Below are 25,119 nucleotides of genomic sequence, written 5' to 3'. Positions count from 1 at the left end.
CAAGCATCCTTAATCAACTGAATGTGATAAAAGAACTACAGTGGATGCCTTTCATAAAATAATGTGAACAGAAGCAAGTTCAAGTCTTCCCCCCATCTCCAGCATACATTAGTAGTGAATGGTCTGGGCAGCCTCAGCACTGCATTGCACAGCTGACGAATCAATCCGCACACACAGCAAGAAGTAGTTCCGTATCGTTTCGTGTGATTAGACGTGGGAGAACCTCAGTAATATAGCACTTCTTGTAACAGAGCTAACAGAGCTGTTGATTCCATGTTTTAAACACAAACATAGAGGCACAATTAACTCCTATATAACGTGCCACGCGACGGGAGGCTTATAAAACGTATGCATATTTAATATTACGATTATTACTCAATAGAAAGAGTCCGGTTAACTCAAGTACCAAACAAAGAAGCGAGTTCTCCCTCGTCAGAATCACTTGTTTTGAATCTGACGCCGGCGTTGAAAGGGACTATATAATTGACATGGAAGTTAGTTGGGGAGAGGCGAACAGCGCGGAGGGTTTTCTTCGGTTGTGAGGAGTTCTCAGGTCTCGCCGGCACGGACAGGAGATCCCGATCCTGTGAACTGCAGAGGATGAGAAACGTGCGAATATTCACTGATGGTTTTATGTAGTTGGGATGGTTATTAACCAGCGCGCCTAGCGCTGTTTTAAAGCCACTTGCCCGTCGCTTTATAAGTCTGAATAGGAGAGAAAGCAAGCCGGGTAGTGATCAGCTATTCGGACCGGTAACAAACGTTATAAGGCAAATGTTCTGCGACAGCTAGTCAACAACTGGGACAGGGACATCAGCGTGGATCTACACAAAAGGACTCGGACTTGAGTGAGCGACTGTGCGAGAAGTGAGGTGAGGGCAAAGGTGTTTTTTTCCCTTGTTCTCTGTACTTCACAAGTTTGCAATATATTGTCCCATTGGCCAAGCAGGACCCGTGCGCGTTTGCTTTAAGAAATGTTTAAATGAACAACGGATGACTGGACGGTGGTCGCAGTGATGCGAGCTCTCGGAGGAGTTTAGAGAGGCTTTTGAGCACTGTTTTTCTGTTGAAACATAATTAAGTGTTGACGGGGACACTTTGTTTTGCGAAGCACGGTTCACTGCCACTTATTGAGTCTTTTGGGTACGTCTGAAGAGCACGTTTAATTCGCACTGTCGGATGGCAACTTCAGTCAATATACCCTGGCTGTGACGTCACGACCCCCATTCAATGATAATTCTTTGACACGTACCGAATTTATTTATTATTATTATTATTATTATTATTATTATTATTTTGCACAAACCGAGAAAAGAATCTTCGCTTAGAAAACCCTTGCTTTATATTTTAAAGAAGCTTAAAAAATTAATTAAAAAAAATATGCATAATTCATGATGTGTCGGACTATACCAATAGTTAGTGCTGCACATGGATTCTGGACTTCTTTGGGTTCACTTAACTAGAGCAGAAACTGTTTAAATAGTTTTATATTTTTTACATGTTCTTTGTCTGCATATTTGTGTATACTTGATATCATTATTTGCTTTTTGAGCTAGTTGTGCATAGTGTTGGCCGCTGGCTATCACAATGGCATTAGCCTAGTTTTCTTTGGCATTTAGAAACGAGTAAAGCCGTTTTGCATTGTTTCCGCTTTCTGAAGGATGGATGTTGATGTGTTTAAGTGATGAAAGTCGGCTCAGCTGTGTGCTCTCAGCGCTGTTGGTTTTGTGTAAGCCTTTGCTAGACAAAGTCTTGTCCACCACATAAGTCTCATTTAGCGCGTTTAAAACAAACGAAATTCGTAACAGATTTAGAAAGCCATTAATACTGCTGCTGTGAAAGTGCACGTCCCGCGCTTTGTAGTTTGTTATCACAGTCATGGGCATTTAAAACCACACAAAACCAGCCAAAGTTGATTGCATAGAGAGATATTTAAGTCGTTTATGTTTTATCAGTATGTTATGTACTGAAATGCTATCGCTCATATTTCTCAAAGGGATGGTTCACCCAAAATTGTCTCACCCTCATGCCATCCCAGACGTGTTTGACTTACTTACTTGAACACAAATTAAGATTTTTAGAAGAATATTTCAGCTCTGTTGGTCCATTCAATGCAAGTGAATTGGTGCCAAAATTTTGAAGCTCCAAAAATCACAAAGGCAGCATAAAAGTAATCCATAAAACTCCAGTGGTTTAATCTATGTATTTAGAAGTGATATGATAAGTGTGGTTGAGAAACAGATCAATATTTAAGTCTGCCTGGTAGGTGGTGATATGCACGAAGAATGTAAATCACCAAAAGCAAAAGATGAAGAATGTGAAAGTGGACATTTGTACAAAAAAAAAAAAAAAAAAAAAAAAGAACTTAAATATTGATCTGTTTCTCACCAACACCTATCATATTACTTCAGAAGACATGGATTTAACAACTAGAGTCATATGGATTACTTCTATGCTGCCTCTGTGTCCTTTTTGGAGCTTCAGAGTTCTGGTTGCCATTCACTTGCATTGTGAGGGCCTACAGAGCTGAAATATTCTTCTAAAAATCTTCACTTGTGTTCTGCAGAAGAAAGAAAGTCATACACATCTGAGTTGGCATGATGGTGAGTAAATGATGAGAGAATTTTCATTTTTGGGTGAACTGTCCCTTTAACTGACTGTGGCTGCTCAGAGAGGGATAATATCAATAAAAGTCAATAAAGATTCAGAATACAACCACAAGCTATAACATCCTCATGTTGGTTGTCTGTACTGTGTAATATTACTCCTGGGCAAAACAAATGTGCCAAGCCTAAAATGGCAAAACATTAAGCATTTAATGGTCTCCACAACAAATCATTGATCAGAAAATTAGCAATAATTAAAGGGGTCATGACATACTCTATATATACACACACACACACACACACACACACACACACACACACACACACATACAGTACTGTGCAAAAGTTTTAGGCACTTGTGAAAAATGTTGCATAATGAGGGTGTCTTCAAAAATTAATGACATATATAGTTTTCATTTATCACTTAATGTCATACAAAGTCCAGTAAACATAAAAAAAAAAGCTAAATCAATATTTGGTGTGACCACCTTTGCTTTTAAAACAGCACCAGTTCTCCTAGGTACACCTGGACAGTTTTTCTTGGTTGTTGGCAGATAGGATGTTCAATGTTTCTTGGAGAATTCACCACAGTTCTTCTATCTATTTCGGCTGTTTCAATTGCTTGTCTCTTTGTGTAATATTCATGTAAATAAATTAATATGGTGGCGCAATTATATTTTTGTCTACAAAACTAATTTCAAACATTTAAGCATACGCCTTCAGATCAAAAGATTTTTAAGATCATGAGAAACATTTCAGTCAAGTGACCCCAAACTTTTGAATGGCAGTGTGTGTATGTGTGTGTATGTGTGTGTATATATATAAACATTTTATTGTCTACTTATAATGTTAGTAAAGTTTAAAGTTTTTTTTTTTTTTTTTTTTTTGGCACCAAAACAGTCAATTTAGTATATATAGTAATTTTCCACCCTGTCTCTGGCCTCTGCCTGAAATGCTTGGTTTTCAGCTCTCTGGCCCTTTAAGACTTCAGTGTAAATGCCCACTGTTATGATTGGCTAACATCATGCAACCCTTCCAATACAGCCATATTTGAAACTCAATTGGAAGAAAATAAACAACAAGCTCCACAACATTATAAAATAAAATTTCAGGATTTACACTTAACGTACACACAATACATTACATCCGAATACATTAAGCACCTTAACTATAAAACAGTCATGACATTTGAAGTATTTGAATGAAACTCCTAACTTACGATTTTGCTTCAGGTCCAGTAGAATTTTTAACTGCCCCATCTTTAATAATGCACATTCACTAACAGTTCCTTTGCAAAGCTTGAATCATGTATTGACTGTTTCACAAGCAATCCACGCTGATCTAAGGCGAAAACATACAATCCATGCTGAAATGTTCTGAATACGCAAATGTTATACAATCCATGGTGATGTTGGGTGCTTCAGAGATGCTGGTCTTCACATCTTCCTTGTTTGGTTACACACAGAGCAGCATGTGTTTCTCCCAGTCAGTGGCAGCAGCAGAATGAGACGTGTTTTTAAAAGTTGCGCTTGTACCGCTCTTAAAACGCGGGCACACTGCCCGAAATTAGGGCTGTCCAGGTGGCAATTTTTTACCACCGCGGTGGTTAAGGGCCAATCACTGCCAGTGAATGGTGTTATACAGTGTTTGAAGGGTGGAAGAGGGAATGCTTGCAAATTACGCGTTCATTGTGCATCAAACTTTGAAAATTGCATAATTGAACACAATTACTAACTCTTTGTGAAATATCACAAAATACCCCCCAATAAAAAATAAATACAAATCAGTTTGCATTGTTGTTTTAATTTTTTTTTTTAACATTTTCTGTCTGTTATAAATGATTGTATGATCGACCTTATACGTTAGTAACATGTTCACATCAAGGACTTCAAATATTCCAGATGTCAGATTCTGTTAATACTGTTAAACTCCAGTATTCAACATGACTACATATCACTAAACAGCTGGAAAATAATATAATAGTTCAGTCCTACCTTATAAGTGCTTTTAATTTTTTGTGAGTTATGTTTCCAGCCACACTGAATACACGTACAGAACGCGGTGTTAATCTAGTCAACGAAATTACACACAAATCATTGTTGACGAAAATATGACAAGAAATAAACAACACTGTGAGATCTTACCAATGCACTGACAGTGTTTTAGAAGAATTACATTTCTTGTTGAATAAAACCTTGTTTATTCAAATAATCCAGTTTTAGGATAGTGGGGATTTTTTTCACTGCATGTGAAGAGATGAAAGGGCCGATCCTCACTGAAGTGCTTTTATAATCACTTATTTTCAGACACATAAGATAAAAAAGCCATCAACAGAATAAACATATTATTAGAACTAACATCTGCAATAAAGCTGAACTTGTAGAGGGAGTATTGTGAGTACTGCCTTATGCATGAGCCCCGGTAAATTTAAGAGCTTTTTAATAACCTATATTCAAACGTGCCTTATATGTATAGCCTATACAGTTGAAGTCAGAAGATTACAGACACCTTAGCCAAATACAAATTAAACTCAGTTTTCCACAATTCCTGACATTTACTTGTAGAAAAATTCCCTGTCTTTGGTCAGTTAGCATCAGTACTTTATTTTAAGAATGTGAAATGTCAGAATAACAGTAGAGAATTATTTATTTCAGCTTTTATTTCTTTCATTACCAGTGGGTCAGAAGTTTACATACACTTTGTTAGTATTTGGTAGCATTGCCTTTAAATTGTTTAATTTGGGTCAAATGTTTTGGGTAGCCTTCCACAAGCTTCTCACAATAAGTTACTGGAATTTTGGCCCATTCCTCCAGTCAGAACTGGTGTAACTGAGTCAGGTTTGTAGGCCTCCTAGCTCGCACATGCTTTTATCGGATTGAGGTCAGGGCTTTGTGATGGCCACTCCAATACCTTGACTTTGTTGTCCATAAGCCATTTTGCCACAACTTTGGAGGAATATTGTCCATTTGGAAGACCCATTTGTGACCGAGCTTTAACTTCCTGGCTGATGTCTTGAGATGCTGCTTCAACATATTCACATAATTTTCCTTCCTTAAGATGCCATCTATTTTGTGAACTGCACCAGTCCCTCCTGCAGCAAAGCACTCCCACAACATGATGTTCTTCGGCATGCAAGCCTCACCATTTTTCCTCCAAACATAACTATGTTTGTTATGGCCAAACAGTTACATTTTTGTTTCATCAGACCAGAGGACATTTCTCCAAAAAGTACGATCTTTGTCCCCATGTGCACTTGCAAACTGTAGTCTGGCTTTTTTATGGCGGTTTTGGAGCAGTGGCTTCTTTCTTGCTGACCAGCCTTTCAGGTTATGTCGATATAGGACTAATTTTACTGTGGATATAAACTCAGCAAAAAAAGAAACGTCCCTTTTTCAGGACACTGTATTTTAAAGATAATTTTGTAAAAATCCAAATAACTTTACAGATCTTTATTGTAAACAGTTTAAACAATGTTTTCCATGCTTGTTCAATGAACCATAAACAATTAATGAACATGCACCTGTGGAATGGTCGTTAAGACACTAACAGCTTACAGACGGTAGGCAATTAAGGTCACAGTTATAAAAACTTAGGACACTAAAGAGACCTTTCTTCTGACTCTGAAAAACACCAAAAGAAACATGCCCAGAGTCCCTGCTCATCTGCGTGAACATGCCTTAGGCATTCTGCATGGAGGCATGAGGACTGCAGATGTGGCCAGGGCAATAAATTGCAATGTCTGATACGCGCGACAGGAAGGACAGCTGATCGACCTCGCAGTGGCAGACCACGTGTAACAACACCTGCACAGGACCGGTACATCCGAATATCACACCTGCGGGACAGGTACAGGATGGCAACAACAACTGCCCGAGTTACACCAGGAATGCACAATCCCTCCACCAGTGCTCAGACTGTCCGCAATAGGCTGAGAGAGGCTGGACTGAGGGCTTGTAGGCCTGTTGTAAGGCAGGTCCTGACCAGACATCACCGGCAACAACGTCGCTTATGGGCACAAACCCACCTTCGCTGAACCAGACAGGACTGGAAAAAAGTGCTCTTCACCGATGAGTCACGGTTTTGTCTCACCTGGGGTGATGGTCGGACTTGTGTTTATCGTCGAAGGAATGAGCGTTACACCGAGGCCTGTACTCTGGAGTGGGATGGATTTGGAGGTGGAGGGTCTGTCATGGTCTGGAGCGGTGTGTCACAGCATCATCGGACTGAGCTTGTTGTCATTGCAGGCAATCTCAACGCTGTGCGTTACAGGGAAGACATCCTCCTCCCTCATGTGGTACCCTTCCTGCAGGCTCATCCTGACTTGACCCTCCAGCATGACAATGCCACCAGCCATACTGCTCGTTCTGATTTCCACGTCTGGGACCTGTTGGATCGGAGGGTGAGGGCTAGGGCCATTCCCCCCAGAAATGTCTGGGAACTTGCAAGTGCCTTGGTGGAAGAGTGGTGTAACATCTCACAGCAAGAACTGGCAAATCTGGTGCAGTCCATGAGGAGGAGATGCACTGCAATACTTAATGCAGCTGGTGGCCACACCAGATACTGACTGTTATTTTTGATTTTGACCCCCCCTTTGTTCAGGGACACATTATTCCATTTCTGTTAGTCACATGTCTGTGAAACTTGTTCAGTTTATGTCTTAGTTGTTGAATCTTATGTTCATACAAAATATTTACACGTTAAGTTTGCTGAAAATAAAAGTAGTTGAATGTGAGAGGATGTTTCTTCTTTTGCTGAGTTTAGATACTTGTCTGCCTGTTTCCTCCAGCATCTTCACAAGGTCCTTTGCTGTTGTTCTGGGATTGATTTGGACTTTTCGCACCAAACTACGTTCATCTCTAGGAGACAGAATGCGTCTCCTTCCACAGCGGTGGGGCAGTTTTCACAGTGATGCAAGCAGCCCCACCAGAAATGCATCAAAACGATCAAAGACGTCCTTCTAGTGCATGTTTACAAAAGACCAACAATTAAAAATAGTACAGATGGGTGCAAAAATGGTACAAGACGCCTTCAAATCAGCAAGAAATAGCACAGCTGTTCTCACTTTAAATTGCGTCTTTTAAAAGTGCCGTGAGATGAATGATGTCGGTCAAAGCCTTTCATCTAGTGTAGAAAAACATTTAATTCCAGATAGGCACATGAAGGTGTCCTGTGTAAGTCCCCTTAAAAGTGTAGATGAATCTCCCATGACAGACCCATCTCTCTCCTCTTCACCTGTGTGACTGAGCACCAGTGGGTGGAGCCAAGGGTGCAGTGATGAAAAATAGCTGTTGACGTCACAATTTCCACAAATTCCAAATGAGCCATTTCGGGAGGTTGGTTTAAATAATTTTTTTTTTTTTTTTTTTTTTATCAAGGAGGAAGTTTTCAGTTCTGAAATGTACAGTATTTTTTATAGTACAATGACCTCTTAAATACAAAAGATCAAGGAAAATTTGATTCCTCTTGTTTAAATGCACCAGGAATGCATTTAAACAAATGCATTCCTGGTGCACTTCTGTGGCTCCATTTACTCATTAACTTTGCTGCAGTGAACTGTTTGGGGAAAAGCTGGAAACAAGGAAATTCACTTACTGTATATAGTCTTCTTGTATGCAAAGGTAAAATCATGATAACTATTCAAATATTTGATATAAAATTCAAACTAACACATGTCTGAGTGTACAAATGTTTCCAAAAAATATCTTCTGGGATGTTTTTTTGTTTCCCCCCTCTTAAAAGATTAGTCATTAGTTGGTGATCTGCCACACCTGATGCAGCCCATCAAAGCCCTGATAACAAGCTCATAAATGGAACCAGGAGTGATAGAGCTACAATATGCAGTGTTGTAAGTCCCAAGGTAAAGAAGTGAGAAAATCAAAAAAAGCAAAATATTATGCAGGGATTGCTGTCAGAAACCGCATAGCTGGTCTGTGTCAGGCCAACTGTAGCTTTTCTGAAGTTTACATGACCATAAAGGCAGAGAAAATCCCTATTTCTCTATCAGCTATTAAGAGAATAGGTCATCGCTTTGAAACAACAGATGATGTTGCCAGTAAGAAAGGATCTGGAAAGCCCAAAGCCTCTTCCTGCAGGGATGACCACCTGCTGAAATTTACAGTTCTCAAAGACAGGAAAATAAGCCTACAAAAACTGTCAGCAGAATTCAAGACCTCAGAAAACAAGACTCTTTTGAGAAGAACAATAACCAGAAGGTTTTCTAATGCAGGTTTTGTGTCTAGAAGATGTGTTAAAAAGCATTTGCTATCTCATAAAAACATCAAAGACAGAATTAAGTTTTTGGCAGAATATGGAAAGTTTGATTCAGAGTAGTTCAGCCGAGATGTGTGGAGTGATCAATCATGATTTGAGTTGCATGGTGATGCTCCAGAGAGGTTTCTTCAAAGATCTGGTGAGAAATACAATAGTGAATTCATCTCTACCACAATGAAGCATGGAGGAAGAGGTGCCATGGTGTGGGGAGCCTTTTCAGCTGCTGGTACTGGTGAGCTGCTTCACTGTGAAAAGTCAATTAATGCTTTGGAGTACAGCAGAATATTGCAGAAAGGCTTGCTTCCCACAATTGAAAAGTTTTTTTAAAGAGGAACAATCAGATGTTATTTTTCAACAAGACAATGCTCCTGCCCACACTGCAAAGACCACCAAGAAGTGGCTTGAGAACAAGTCCATCAGGCTCATGTTTTGACCTGGTCAGAGTCCAGATTTGAACCCTATAGAGAATATTTGGTCTCATCAACTGTTTGAAGCCATCAACATTGAGTGGAACAACATTGACTCTTTCTGTAAAAGCTGTCTTTAAAAGTTTAGGCACAAGGCTTAAACGATTAAAGAAATCAAAGAAAAACTATCCCATACTAAGTTACTTTATCTATTTGTTCAATTCTTGCTAATTTCCTGACCAATTTTCATTTTTTGCTAATGTTTTGCCATTTTGGGCTTTATTTTTTTTATTTTAATTTTTTTTGCCCAGGAGTGTAAATAAGAGAATTTTTGGGTGAAGTTAATCTGACTGGGGGGTTCCCCCTTGGTCATTTCGCATGGGGGGCACAATGCGAAATGACCAGCCATTTTGTACGTTTTGAAATTTTGTAAACCAATGCAAATGATGATCGAAACCATTCATTATGCAGTATCTTTCCCCCTTTCTCTTAGCCATGCCATCAGTGATGGAGCGATCAGGGTCTGGTGTTCTGTCCCGAAGCAGGGCAAAAACAGTCACTAATGGCAACAGCCATCATTCAGAGGAAGAGAGCAGTGATGAGGATCACTCACAGGGTACATCTGACACTTGCGCACACAATCTCAACAACTCAAAGGCACCATCTGCACCTTTGTTCACTTATATGGTATCTCTGAAATAATCTTTAAAGCAGTGTCTGTAAAAAGCATCCCTCCCACATACATGTGTTTACTCTATCTATCTATCTAGCCTCCCTGTTCTCTTTTCCTTACTCCCTCAAACCACTTTTCTTCCTCTGCCCTCTGTGAGGATGCACTGCCAGTTTCTAACTCTGCCTGCCTATGTTGTATCTCTCCCTCGCTCTCTTTTTAAACAGACAGTATGATCCGCGTTGGTGGAGACTACCAGGCACAGATCCCAGAATTCAAACCAGGTAAAGAGGAAAATGGGAGTTATTCTCAGAAGAGATGAATATTCCAATACACAGTTGCACATGTAAAGACTGCATTGCACAGTCTGCATGGGCTCGATAAGATAAAGGGAGGTGTGTAGGTGTTTTTGTAAGTCATGGGGAGTAGGAGAGAGAGAACGGCTCCTATAGACTTAGTATTTGAGTGAAGAGGACAAAAACATGATCTTTTTGTTATTAACAATTTTTATTGATTCCATTCAACAAATTAAATAAACATCACAGAAAATGCGGAATCAAATTATGTACAATTAAACCCTTCCCCCCAAACACCCCCACCCGACACAAACACACCCCAGTGGTCATAAAAAAAAAATAAAAAACATGATCTTAACTGGAGTTTGGTATGTCAAGAAGGAAAGAACTGCATGCGTGAGAGACATGTTTCTTCTTTGTGTTGACAGACTGTGCATCCCGCTTCAGTGAGAAGGACCAAAGGAGCATGCTGGTCTGGTCACCAAATAGCCAAGTGTCTGATGCCATGTGTAAGATGAGGAGTGCATCTTGATTGTGTTTGTAAAGTCTCACAGATGAAACGCACTCAAAGGCATAGTTTACCCAAAAATGAAAATTTTTATTTTGCACCCTCATGTTATTCCATACCCACTTGACTTTCTTATTTTCTGTGAAACGCAAGAAGAAATTTTAAACAGTGTTGGCGCTACTTTTTCCGATACAATGATAGTGAATGAGGAATGTGGCTGTTGGTTTCTAACGTTCTTTTGCGTCCCATGGAATAAACAAAGTCAAATGACTTGGAACAACATAAGATCCATAATTGATGACAGAATCTTAATTTTTGGGTGAACTATTCCTTTAAGAGGAAGCTGGTTCACTGTCGCTGACCTTCTCAGCGGTTCATGTAGAATCTGCTCCGGCATGTAGAATTTTAAAGAAAATGTCAGTAACTGATTGGTTGAGGCAACCCATATGCTCATAATTATGCTTTCTTAGTCAAACAAATTTGTTGGCTTTTATTATCTTTAAAGGTGAAGTGTGTAACTTTGACTTCAAAATACATTCTACTTTCCCAGTTTATTGTTCATTGACAACTAGAAGCCATTCATGGATTTACCTCCCCCTAAAGTATAAACCCTGAGATGCCCAGGCACTTTCAAAACATTGATGTTTATACACTGCCTGGCCAAAAAAAAAAGTCAATACGTTTCACCTGGCAACAATTCTTTTAACCCAAACTGATGCAGTAGGTAGCTTCTCATTTCTTAAACGACCATGTTGGAAGATGTATCCCGTGGTCGTGGAAAAGATGTTACTGTGTTTAAGAAGGGGCAAATTATTGGCCTGCATCAAGCAAAGAAAACAACTAAGGAGATTGCTGAAATCACTGGAATTGGGTTAAGAACTGTCCAATGCATTATTAAAACCTAGAAGGATAGTGGTGAATTGTCAGCTTTGCAGAAGAAATGTGGTCAGAAAAAAATCTTGAATGATCGCGATCGGAGATCACTAAAACGCTTCGTGAAGTCATATGGTAAAAACTCGACAGGAGAACTCACGGCTATGTTTAATAGTGAAAGTAAGAGCATTTCCACTTGCCCAATGTGACGAGAGGATTTACAGGATTGGGACTAAACAGCAGTGTGGCCACAAGAAAGCCACTTGTTAGTGAGGCTAATCTGAAAAAACTATTCAGTTTGCTAGGGAACATATAGATTGGACTGTGGAGCAATGGAAAAGGGTCATGTGGTCTGATGAGTCCAGATTTACCCTATTTCAAAGTGATGGGCGAGTCAGGGTAAGAAGGGAAGCACAGGAAGCAATGCACCCATCATACATAGTGCCCACTGTACAAGCCTCTGGAGGCAGTGTTATGATCTGGGGTTGCTTCAATTGGTCAAGTCTAGGCTTAGCAACATTATGCGGCAATAAATCATTGGATTTTTTTCTTCCCTGACGGCACGGGCATATTCCAGGACGACAATGCCAAGATTCTTCGGGCTCAATTTCAAACATGAATTGGCCACCACAGAGTCCTGATCTTAACCCCACTGAAAGTCTTTGTGATGTGCTGGAGAAGACTTTATGGAGTGGTTCGTCTCTCCCGTCATCAATACAAGATCTCGGCCAAAAATGTATGCAACTCTGGACAGAAATAAATGTTGTGATGTTGCATAAGGTTGTCGAAACAATGCCATGACAAATGCACGGCATAATCAAAGCTAAAGGCAGTCCAATGAAATATTAGAGTATGGAACTTTTTTTTTTTGGCCAGGCAGTGTATTTTGAGTGGCCCACTCAGCTCCACCCATCCCTTTCTAGCTTAGCCTATAGCGTGAGGCGTGGCTACTCAAACTAGCTGTTCAGCTGGGAGAATATGAACAACCATGGCAGACTTGAACAGAGGAAAAGACATGATGTTAAAGCCAAAATTCAAAGACTTGCTAAAAGACACAGAGACGGAGAACTGAGTAAAACGAGTGAACAATTGCGTTGCATTTACAAGATGGAGGGGACACACCACTAATGATGAGATTGTTCTGGCAAATGGTCGCTAATACACCGCCGCCTCCCCCCCCGTCAACAACAGCGATCTTGCCTAGAGCGCCAAAATGGTCAGAAATGGCGCTATTGTTACGCTTACTAGTTACCAGAACCATCCTACCTCGTGCTTGTTCCCGCGCACCACACACCAAGTCAATCCGACTTGTTAATTACGACGTTAAATGTTTATAACCTTTTATTTAGTATGGGCTATTTGTTCATAGGGAACCAGAGAGTGCGAAAGGGCGTGATGAGGCTAAGGGGTGTTGGAAAAGGTTGTTTGAAAACATACTTTATTTTTGTAATTCCGTTTGGTGCAGAAATGACACACTTCACCTTTAAAATATTTTTATGTAACTGTGTCTTCCATTATTTCCCTCACAGTGGATGAATACATTCTGATGGCCAAAGAGAAGCATGGGTACAACATGGAACAGGTAATACCTGACCACCATTCCTTATTACTTGAATATTAGGCTTGATTTCAAAACCAAATCCTTCAGAGGGTCCTTGGTAAGAACTTTCATTTTCATCCCAAAAGGCTCTCGGGATGCTTCTATGGCACAAGCACGATGTGGAGAAGTCACTGGCTGACCTGGCCAACTTCACTCCCTTTCCTGATGAGTGGACAGTAGAAGACAAAGTTCTGTTTGAACAGGCTTTCAGTTTTCATGGCAAGAGCTTCCACCGCATCCAACAGATGGTGAGAGAGGGGTTGGAGGCAAGATGGTTTGTATAAGAATCTGCTTAAGAAGAGCAGGTGTCTCCAGATACAGCATAGTATAGAATCGCACATCCCTGTAGCAAGTCATAGTGAGGTCTCGCGTTTGACTGTATGAACTACTGGCTTCTGTTGAGCTCTGCAGTCCTTTAGCTGAGGCAGCTCTGTAATCATTCTGATCACACTCATCCGTTACACCAGGGGTTTTCAAACTGTGGTCCAGGGAACCCCAGGGGGCCGCAAGGGTGTGATAGGGGGTCCACAAAAATTTTGACAGAAAATTAAAAGACTTTACAAAATGTATAACCATAAAAAATAAACAAATCTCCCCAAAAAAAAAAAAAAAATAAATAAATAATAATTTCACCTTGCAATGTATATTCATGTTCATACATGCATCATGAACATATTGTATATATTATCTTTCTAAGGATTTTTTCATCATCACTGTTGTTCTTAGCTTGCTCACTGGTTGAATGGCACACTGGGTAAAGGTGCTTTGGAACAATAATTACTGCAAAAAAAATGGTATACAAATATTAATATATAAATATCATATAAATATAAAAAATGCACTACTATTTCTCTTCTAATATTGGATAGAAAAAAGTACATTTACTATTTTCCACATCACCTTTTAATAATCTGTTTGGCTTCAGTGCAATATAAAATAAAAGCTAATTATTTAATTTTGAAAACAAGTTCAACATTGTCTTAATATCTCTATTTTTCCTCAGAGAGTATAAATGGGTCGGTTTACTTAAACATGTATACTGTGGCTGCCTTTAAATTTAGGAAGGGGGTCCATTACAAGGGAAACATCACATATGGGGCTCCTTGGCATTAAAACAGGGTTTGCACGGGTCTTAAAAAGTTTTAAAAAGTCTTAATTCGCCCTTCTGCAAATGAAGGCCTTAAAAGGTCTTCAGTCGGAGCAACACGTCTTAAATTCATACGGTCATGGCATTAAATGTAGCATGAGAGATTGCTTTCTCGTTGCGTGGTTTAAGTCATTTTAAAGTGAAGAGTAGGCCTAATTCCTGCACCACACGGCTTGGATTAGATCGTAAATATTAATAAATATTAATAGAACAGTATACAGTAGGTGGCGGTATGTGCTGTGTATGTCATCTGGCAGTAACCGTAGAAGAACTTGGCAAACATGGGCAGATGCGCCTTTTCTGAATCTTCTGAAAGTTCGATTGAGGAGCCGATAGATGAGTTTGAGAAATGGGGAAATGTTTGTTCCAGGCAAAATGAACAAAAATAAGATACTGAGTTAAAAAGTAATGGAGATCTATTCTATGATATTCTGGTATATCATAAAACCAGCAGAAAACATGTAAAAAGTTTGAAACCCCCTTGGTTACACCATTACCCATCCCATCATGTTAAATCATGAGCTTTGGAGAGACCAAGCCAAGTTAACACATGTATGGTTTTCATGATCTTAAAAAAATTAAAAAACACTTTTGATCTAAACACTTATGCTTAAGTGCTTGAAATTAGTTCTGTAAATAAATATAAATTGCGCCTATATGTGAATTTCTTTACAAAACTAATACATTAATAATTCCAAAAAATGAAAAAAGTAATAAGTTGGAGTGGATAGTTAAAGAAAAGCAGATGGCTAGTGCCCAAAATGAATGGGAACTACTGTTTGAAAAGCATCCCAGGTGGATGCATCATGAAGTTGGTTGAGATAAATTGCATGTGTATGCAGAGCTGTAATCTAAGCAAAGGGTGGTTACTTTGAACAATCTAAAATTATAAAAGACTTACCAATAATTTTTGCATACTTCTATTTGTGTTACTTCATAGTTTTGATGGCTTTAATAGTATTCTAAAATGTAGAAATAGTTACAATGAAGAATGAGTAGGTGTGTGCAATTTTTCGGTAGTGTACATGTATTAATATCATAGCGGTCTGTGATTTTTATTTCTTAGCTGCCAGACAAGCTGATCTCAAGCCTGGTGAAATACTACTATTCCTGGAAGAAAACCAGAACCCGGACCAGCGTCATGGACCGCCAAGCACGCAAGCTCCTCAGCAAGAGAGAGAAGGATGAGAGGTAAGACGAGAGCAAAAAACAGGAAAGAGAGAATGATGGAGAGAAAGGACAATGAATAATAAAGTGAGAGCTTCCAGATAGACAAACTGTATTTTTGTTTGTACCAGTAATGAAGAGATCGAGGAAGGAGATCCAGGAAGTGATGGTGACTTTGAGATCAACACCAAGAAAGAGGTGTGCTTTGGATATTCTGAATATCAGCAGTGAAATGAACCTTTCACACAACACACCAAATAACCCAGAATATAGTATAAATAGACAAATAACAGCTCATAACAAATATCACCAAAAGAGTAATCGTGAGTGTGAATTATTTGAATATTATAAGGTAATACTTGTATGACTTTGCATAATAAGTTACCTTAATACCAAGAACTCTGCAGAGGAAGTTGTGTATTTTACTGTGAATGTGTGCTCTTTTTCAGGCTACAAAGCAGAATGCTGGAAATGGAGCAGTGGGTGATAAGGGCCCGAGCAAGTCTGGTCCGACTCGGAAAGAGAATCAGGGTGCGCAGTACCGACACCACCCTCTGCGGGCTCGCCGGAGGCCTCCTAAAGGCATGTACCTGGAGCAGGAGGACATTGTCGCGCTCTCAGCGTCCACTGATTCAGGAACTTTTTCTGTCAGACAGCTGGACTCACAGCTAGTGTCACTTAAAAGACAGGTAACATGCACACAAGCACATTTATTCCAAATACTTCAGATAACACAATCAAATGTTCAGGTCAAATGCAGAATGATTTTGGTAGTGAGAGTACAATTCAGTGGTTTGTGTTGTATATTAAGTGATCAGTAACATGCACACACTACAAAGTGTTAATCTTAACCTACCACCATTGGTAAACTCTGATTTTGTTTTAGGTCCAAAGCATCAAGCAAACCAACAGCGTTCTCAAGCGCAACTTGGGTGAAGGCACTGAGGGCATGATACCGTCAGAGGTATTTGCTCACCTGCAGTGCTCTGGTACACACATCAAGAGAATTTATCGCTTGCACGTCATTGAGAAATTATGATTGTGAAACTACTGTATACACATGTGAATGTTTCTTCAAGCAAGGCAAGACATAAGCCATCGATAGTCTTTAGTGTAAATAGACACTGTATATGAAAATATAAAGACTAATCCTGAATTGCATTATATTTTGAAATGAACCATCTTAGAAGTGCAATTTGTCTTGAAGAGTTGGCCAGGTCTAGATCTGAAGAACAAGACTTGTAGTATCAAGGCAAGGAGCCATTGTGAAATTCCTCATCATTCTTAATATTCTTCTTGCTCTGTTGTTCATTCAGCCCACCCAAAAAATTAACTCTCGCTGGTCGACGGAGGAACAGCTCCTTGCTGTTCAAGGTGAGAAAGATTATCGTTACACATTATTAGGAATTTGCCATGCAAGTAAACTTTGTTTTGAACTGTATATTGGTAATATGAATATTCATGCATTGTCTAGTGTCTGGGTTACACTGGAATACATTACATCCCAGTGTATTGCATACTGCTGTCTCTTATCAAAATGGAGTTAGTTTGTTGATTTGCACTATGTCAGAAACAAATAACACAGGAGGAGGAAGTCTGGGTTCTCCTGATGGCCAGTCCGCCTCTGGTGGTTCTAACCTTGTAATGATTAAGAAATATCACATTTACGTGATATGTGACTATAAGAAGTGATACAAATCTGAAACAATATGATATAGCTAGGCCTGTCACGATTATTAAATAATCGTCTGATCGCGGTCATTTGATCTAACCGTGGTTATTCTAGATAACCGCAATTATTGGGCATTCCAATCACATTTTAAGTGAATATATTGTATAAATGCCATCAACGGCGTGTTTGTGTATCATTCAGTTGAACTCTGAGTCCGAGCGTCACTGAGCCGCACCGTGGACATCAACCAGCTCCTGTCCTGAAGAGCACGTGAAGCGCTCTGATGCACGAGCTGTCAGCAGAGGCTCGCACCAAACCCTTGCGAAAATATAAACGAACAAAGATAAACTGTGATGGTGAACGCACAGCGCTCCGGTTTCACTTTAAAGGATCGTGTAATGGCAGATGTTCCTGGTTTATACACGCATTGTTAATGACATGCAGTGACGGAGGAGACGCACGCTTACTCTATCTGTGGAGTGATAAAATGATAAAACGAAATCTGAAAGGTTGACAAATAAGGGCTCATGGGCTTAATCACAGAGCATTAAAATAATGTGTGAAAGTGAAGAAATTAGGACAGAAGTATTTTACTATTGCATATAATAAATATTGTATAAATATAATAAAATGTATATAAAAATATATATAGTAATATATGAGTTCAAAAAACAAGTGTAAATGTAAAATTGACCAAAACTAAAGTTATTTAGACATATATTTTAAGTGTTTAGAAATATTTTTATAGTTAAAACATTATTTTCACGCCATTCATACGTTTTTTTTTTAAGCCTTAAAAAGAAATAACATATCCATATTTTATTATTTGATCTATATATTTCAAGTTAAATATGTAAAAATGACTTCTTAAGGTGTATGAAGCACACATGCAGAAAAATGCACACCTTAAGAAATACGAAAATTAAATGACAACACTATGTAACAATTTTTTTTCCAGGGTAGTAAGTATTATTTCCTAATTGCTTATGCCTCCAAAAGTATAGAAAATGGCTATTATTCCCCACAAACTTTGCTTTTGTGACCAGGACAGTGATATTTTTAAATGTACCTATTTCCAATGAGAAAACGGGCGAATGTGTGTCTTTTCGTTCACATAAAGTCAGAAAAAACAACATGTGAATCCAAAATCCTTCTTTATCTGTGGTCCGACGAAGACACCGGCTTTGACCTTTGCCTCAGACAGCTTAGGGAAGAAGTCTTGAAGGTACCTGAAGGCTGCCGACTCCTTATCTAGAGCTCTGACAAATTGTTTCATAAGGCCCCATTTGATGTGCAGAGGTGGCATCAGCACCTTCCGGGGGTCCACCAGTGGCTCCCACTTGACGTTGTTCCTGCCCACAGAGAACTCGGTCTGCTGTGGCCAGTCCCGCCTGTGGTAGTGCGCCTTAGTATCCCTGTTGTCCCAAAGGCAAAGATAGCAGGGAAACTTGGTAAAACCGCCTTGGAGACCCATCAGGAATGCCACCATTTTGAAGTCTCCTATGACATCCCAGCCGTACTCGTCATACTTCAATCATACTGCGTCCAGCAAGGTCTTGATGCTGTTGTAATCCTTTTTGAGGTGCACCGAGTGAGCCAGGGAAAGAGACGGGTACTTGTTACCATTATGGACCAGCACAGCTTTGAATATTACTTTAGTATAAATGCATGTTCATTTGGATTCATATGTTGTTTTTTTCTGACTTTATGTGAACGAAAAGACACACATTCGCCCGTTTTCTCATTGGAAATAGGTAAACTTCAAAATATCGCTGTCCTGGTCACAAAAGCAAAGTTTGTGGGGAATAACAGCCATTTATTATACTTTTGAGGCATAAGCAATTAGGAAATAACACCTACTACCCAGGGAAAAATAAATTGTTACACAGTGAATCGTGAAAGCCCTTAAAGAGGCAATTAATCATCATAGCCCTGAAACAGAAAATTAAACATCATAATCGCAGTTATTTGTTTGACAGTCGTCACACAAATTTCATAATTATGACAGCCCTAGATATAGATTGTTTTCAAAGTCGGAGCATTTTGAAGTATGAGATAACAGTATGAGCCAAACACCACTGGTGTCAGTATTTACTGTAGTGCAATAACAGGGAAGATTGTGCAGATTGAATATGAGAATCTCACTTTGGTTAACCCTAATTTTAAGCGTTGCTTCATGCAGTTTTGTCATGTAGCTATTTTCCATTTTCTGCAGCTGTCAGGCGATATGGTAAAGACTTTGCAGCCATAGCAGACGTGATTGGCAACAAAACGGTGGCACAGGTGAGCTCATTCTTTGTCAGCTACCGAAGGCGCTTCAATCTTGAGGAGGTGCTACGTGAATGGCATGCAGAACAGGAAGTGGTTCAAGGGAACAGTGAGAGAACTGCGGACACAGAGCCGAATAGGTCGCCAGAAGGGGAAGATGATGAGGTGAGGAGGAATAAGGAAAAGACAATGAGGAATAATATATTTGAATTGCACTTGTGTTGTGTAAAAGGTGGATTAGACTTGTTTCCGCAGGCATGAGATCAAAACAGTTAAAGAGAGCCGAGGAATTTCTTGTGGGGTTTTCTGTCCTCTGATGTATTACCTTTTGAAATGTCTGTGTTTTTTATTCATTATTTTTATAGGTTAAGATGGATTGCATCTCTCCCCCACACTCTGACAGTTCTCTGCCCTCCTCTGACATCAATGTTGCTGGGAACTCCCACTCTGTCCAGTCCTCCCCACCTCTCACTCAGCCACCACCCTTGCTGCGCCCTGCTCCCCCCTCAGCACCTCCTAGCCTGCTCCGCCAGCCTCCCCCACTACAAACACGACCTCTACAGAATCGGACGCCCCACAATCACCCTCCTCCTCCGCTCATCAGACCTGCAGTGGTGTCCTCGCTCCACCAGGGGGCACTGAGGAACTCTCTAGGCTCCTCCTCTGCCGGACAGCTGCCGCCCTCTCTGGTTGGGCTGAAGGTGGAATCCCCTCAGTCACACTGATTGCCATGTAGTGGTAGCCCTCTTACAGTGATTTGTGTGTGTGTGTGAGCCACATCCACACATGGAGAAATTGCAAAACTGGTCTCAAGTCAATGTAACAGGGCAATATCTATTAATGCCTCTTGAGGGATAGGACAAAAGTAGTCGTGCATAAAAGCATAAGCTGGGTTGAAAATATGGATATGCACCAAAATACAGGTCAGGGTAGGTGAGACAGCAACACACAAGGATGAATAAATGGTGTTCTTCCTAATGAACTACATAGTATGATTCCCTTTCTTCAGGACAGAAGAGAACCCTCCATATACATGCAACCAGCTAATATCCTCACACCTCTAAGAGAAACCTCAGTCTAGCCAAAAAACGATATACATTACTGCTCCACAAACTCACCTGTCCTCAGGATTTACAGTTATACCTCTTAAGCACAGCTGTCTCCACTGTAACTACAGCTATTGAAACACCATCCGTCATAAAATAGCTCAGCGACTTAGTAGAGATGTTAGAATTTTAACCAAATTGCAGGGTAAAAACCTTATACACTGGATTGCGACGGTAATTAAAACCTGCCACAAGAACAGACTCGTGTGAGTTCCTTCCACCATCTCTATGGCGAAAGCTGCACATCACCAAGTGTTTCACTAAAGACACCACCTGGTGTCATCAAACTGGGAAATCATGTACACTCAGTATCCCATTTGAAGAGCCATGTTGATACTGGGTGAAGTAGCTTTTGTTGTTTGTGTAATTAGGTCCTTAAGATATTGTTAGATAGTGAATTTATGTAGTACTAGTTAATATTGACTAAGCACTAAATGATCAAATGCAAATATTTTTTATTTGTTGCAACTGAAATACACTATATCATCTTGCTCTTAAAGGCACAAACGTGAGACATTAAAACACTAAAGATGATTGTGCAAGACGAGTTCTCATTTCTTCCAAAATGTTGTATGTATGTGAGAACTGTTTACATGTGTAACTGGATTTGCTTGACTATTTTTGTTTGTTTTAAAAAAAAAATCAGAATAAAGTGAAAATGACCAAACGAGTTTGTTGTTACTTAAAGGGAAGCTATAGATATTTTACATGTAAGACCACTGAATACACATGTACTATTGGGAAATACATGTGACACTTAAACTGTGTCCTTACCAGATGCAACGTGACAAGTAATTTCTGTCCACACTGAAAGTGAAAATGCTGCACGAAGTGACACAATCACAGCCAATGATAACACATTTGATGTTTAATATACAGTTCTTAAACCAATAAGGTTTCAGGTGGATGGGGCTAACCATTGTGACGCAACGGAAACAGAATCAAAATGACACTTCTTGTGGTCCGTTAGGAAAACACCTCGATTTACATGGAAGAAATAGCTTTTATTGCTTGGTGCTTTGTTGGGACGTGCCTGGTTAGGACGATGTAACTGTCAGTGTTGGGTAAATTACTAAAAAAAAATCCACTACAAATAACTAAATACTCTCAAACTAAATCAGAATACTGATTTCTTCATTGAAAAAGTAATCACATTACTACTTTTAGGTTACTTTTCACTCAATGCTCTCCAAATAATGGAAAGTTCTGCAAGTCCTAAACTCAGTACTGCACATTTCTAACTTACAATGACTATACTGACTCTTCAGCTGTCACTGAAATAAAAACAGATATAAATATGAACATAATCCATGTATAAAATGTATTCTACATAAATATTTTAGAAATGTGTAACAATGTAATTAAACAGTTTAATTGAAAATCAGTAACTGTAATCGGATTTCAAGAATTTAAACAATGCATTCCTTTTTTCCCCCTAAAAAAAGTAATTCAGTTATGATAATTACACATTTCTTTGTAAGCTGACTACACCCAACACTGGTTACTGTATACCAATTACTAGCAAATACTTCAAGGTAATGTTCAATTTGCAATCAAATAAGATCATTCTTTAAAGATACCACAAAGTTTGTATATTTAGAGTTAGGACATGCTGCATCAGTTTCAATACAACCAGCTTGAATGTAATTGTTTTTATTACTATCATTGATCATAATTCATCGTCATCTTTGCACAAAAAGAAACAAAAACATTTGGTGTATTTCTCTATTCGCACCCCCCTAACCCAACAGTGAAAACTCAGACACAAATCATAAAATTACAGCAATGAAAAACATGTAAATAAAAACAAAATCAACCCTGAAGTAAAATGACAATACTAAAGATAATTGGATCCCCAGCACCTTGAACAAATGATAATTTATGAGAACAGCAAATTACATGACAAAAAAGATCATTATTATTTTCTATGAAGATATAAAACACACGTGTGCACAGTTGTCCGCAAACTGGTGACAGGCTTTATAAGGAGGTCTGATCCCAACCCCGCTCCTGTTAAATAACAACAGAGGTGACAGTGTACCCAATGTCAACTAGTGGATGCATGCAAGCATGTACAGCTCAGAAGAAATAGATGGATACACACTTTTCACTCTAGCACATAGTGTACGCTTTTCCTCCCTCTTTTATGCAGACACACTCAATCCACTCTTACAAAAGCACCGGGTTGGTTCCTGTATGCTTGAACTACTGATCTGCTTTTGAAAGAATGATGTTAGTGATAAATATCAATAGTAAAATTGATAATGACAGCAAAGATATTGGAATAAACAGAAGCCCATTTCATAGGGCCTCAGCCAATATTGGTCTCAAGGCTATATATCAGTACAGTGTCTGCATTGTTAAATATGAAGCTCGGCAAGCCTTTTGGTTATTTCAGATATGACACTCCATCATTATATCTTTCTCTCACACGCATATACATTCACTCACTCCATATTTTCATAGAGTGTGCCATCAAAGCAGAAATGCCATAAGGCCACCTCCAGACAGGATGGAGGTGAAAAGTCCTTGGCTTGAACCACATCAGGCAGGTGTTGAGATGAAGGGTGGTGGATGCAGAGGGAAAGAACTTGACAGTTCCTTAGTCACTAAAATGGCATGGGAATGATTGGTTGCATGGAGAGAGTCATTAGTCTAGTGATTGAGTACTTGCTGCGCCATTATCCTTTGGGATGAAGCAGGGAAAGAGTGAAAAGTTCAGTGGGAGTCCCGTGGTGCTTGTTTCAGACATTCTTTATACAAAGGCATAGTACGATCAAGAACACTAGACCACAAATAATAATAATAATAATAATAATAAAAACATTTTTTTTTCCTAAGAATTATATTAAAACATAATCATTGGTAAATACAACAATAAAACATTTCATTTCGATAAAAAAAATAAAGGCAACAGAAATACACCTATTCCAGTGCAGCAAATCTAAACCCAGCCGATTATGAACTAAAATCACCTTAACCACAATTTACAGTATTGATCAAGTGTGCTGGCCTTTTACGGAGTAATGGTGAGGTGTAACCCTGTTGACAGAATAAGAGGAAGAGATACACTGAAAGTTTGTGTGTGTTTTTCTTTGAAGGGGGCAAAAATGTCAGTCCAAAGTCCTAAACTGCCCACCTCCACTCACACTTGGGGGTTTATATTTAATGGCTATCCCTCTTTTCAAGTTTGGCATTTATACTTTGTCTGTTCCAATAGGCAATAGTTGTGTTTGTACGCGGGTATATGAGGGGATTAAAATCAAAATGAGTTCAAAGTTCAACCAAATCAGTCTACTCTCTGAGCAAAAAACAGCAGAATATGAACAGTGTACTTGTAGCCTTTCTGGATTTAACATACTCATGACAATCAAGGACAATGATTCAAGAACCTACAGAGTTCACACTGACTGAAGTGCCCAAAACTCCAAATTGTAACCTCAGTATGCAAGATTGAAGGTCCCATTTGTATGAATCTGATTTGATTCCTCTCTGTACCTACCCATATCAGCAGTTTGCACTGCGTTTGAGTAGTGGCTATGTTCTCCACTTGTCCCTGTTCTGAGACTCTTAAAAATGCTACTTTTCACTTGCATCTCTCTCTTCCCTCACAGCTTCAGCTCGTTGGCGATTTTGGAGGCAATGTTCTTGAAGGCGATAGATGTGCCAGATATCCTCTTAAAACGCACACCGTTGAGTGAGAGGCGGGGCAGCTTGCAGACCTCCATCTCCCACTGAACGAAGTCATCGCGGACGGGGTTGCCAGCCATGCACAGCAGCATGTAGCGCTCTCGCAGCTCGTACTCGCAGCTGTTGGCATCCAGAACCTTCCGGATCTCCTTCATCATCTCACCGGGCTCCATAGAAGATGTGGTCTTCATGCTCCAGGTGAAGCGAAGCGAACGAGGCTTAGCTTGGTCTTTGAGCGCGGAAACGGGCACGCCCGGCGGAGTCCCACCCCCCGGGGAGGAGGAGTCGTCCTTGTTGTCATCTTCCGCCCCTACGCTGGTCTTCTCTGATTTCTCTGCACTGCTGAGCATAGATCTGGAGGAAAAAGTGATGGACAGAGAAGGATGGTGGTGGGGGAGGATAAGAGGAGGATGTCAGTAGAGGGAGAAAGGGAACAGAAAGAGAGAAAGAAAAAAGATAAAGAGGATGTAGAAAGGTGCGTGGGAGAAAAGTGAGAATTCGTTGAGAGAAATTCGAGGTGAGAAAATTCAAGGGAGAGGGGAATAGAGGGTGTTGAAGAAAGAGAGAGAGGATGAGGCAGTGGTAATGGTTGGAGAGAGACATAAGGCTATAAAGAACTGGACAAATATTGCAGAGAAAAGGAGCATGCATGCACATATGTGTCTGAAAACACATGAGACAGAGAAAGTCTTCTGCTTCAAATGAACATTCCTGTAGCTAACCACTTTTACTCTGAGACATCTGGATGTCTGCTGTACTCTCAGTATATGAACTGGAATTTGTATTGACTCTCGAATGAATACGAGTCTGAGCCTGTTAGATTTTGAGCCTCTGAAGTC

General features: G+C 39.7%; 2 protein-coding genes across 11 annotated transcripts in view; one reads left to right on the top strand and one right to left on the bottom strand.

Annotated features, from left to right (window-relative positions):
• The first annotated feature begins 565 nt into the window (after positions 1-565).
• LOC127430061 (REST corepressor 2-like) lies at positions 566-21,314 on the top strand. Its single transcript, XM_051679540.1, has 13 exons — positions 566-872; positions 9,777-9,899; positions 10,181-10,237; positions 10,678-10,758; positions 13,160-13,212; positions 13,317-13,478; positions 15,444-15,568; positions 15,676-15,742; positions 15,994-16,233; positions 16,431-16,508; positions 16,861-16,918; positions 19,432-19,649; positions 19,850-21,314. The coding sequence occupies exons 2-13, from the start codon at positions 9,779-9,781 to the stop codon at positions 20,207-20,209; spliced, it is 1,620 nt and encodes a 539-aa protein (XP_051535500.1). The 5' UTR covers positions 566-872; positions 9,777-9,778; the 3' UTR covers positions 20,210-21,314.
• Positions 21,315-22,227: 913 nt separating this feature from the next.
• LOC127429599 (serine/threonine-protein kinase MARK2-like) overlaps positions 22,228-25,119 on the bottom strand; it is a 74,356-nt gene continuing 71,464 nt past the window's right edge. For all 10 annotated transcript variants that reach the window (XM_051678756.1, XM_051678790.1, XM_051679118.1 and 7 more), the window contains one exon: positions 22,228-24,634. In XM_051678756.1, coding sequence (XP_051534716.1) covers positions 24,199-24,634 — 436 coding nt within the window. In that variant the 3' untranslated portion in view covers positions 22,228-24,198. The remainder of the gene's footprint in view (positions 24,635-25,119) is intronic.

This window comes from Myxocyprinus asiaticus, chromosome 1 (genome assembly GCF_019703515.2).
Source record: "Myxocyprinus asiaticus isolate MX2 ecotype Aquarium Trade chromosome 1, UBuf_Myxa_2, whole genome shotgun sequence".
Lineage (NCBI taxonomy): Eukaryota > Metazoa > Chordata > Actinopteri > Cypriniformes > Catostomidae > Myxocyprinus > Myxocyprinus asiaticus.
The sequence above is the reverse complement of the archived record's forward strand: the minus strand, read 5'-3'. Positions and strand labels throughout refer to the sequence as shown.

Coding starts and splice junctions, on each gene's coding strand:
- LOC127430061 (XM_051679540.1), top strand. CDS start 9,779: ATGCCATCAGTGATGGAGCGATCAGGGTCTGGTGTTCTGTCCCGAAGC. Junction 15,743..15,993: donor AGATCAACACCAAGAAAGAG/GTGTGCTTTGGA, acceptor GCTCTTTTTCAG/GCTACAAAGCAGAATGCTGG. Junction 16,234..16,430: donor TAGTGTCACTTAAAAGACAG/GTAACATGCACA, acceptor ATTTTGTTTTAG/GTCCAAAGCATCAAGCAAAC.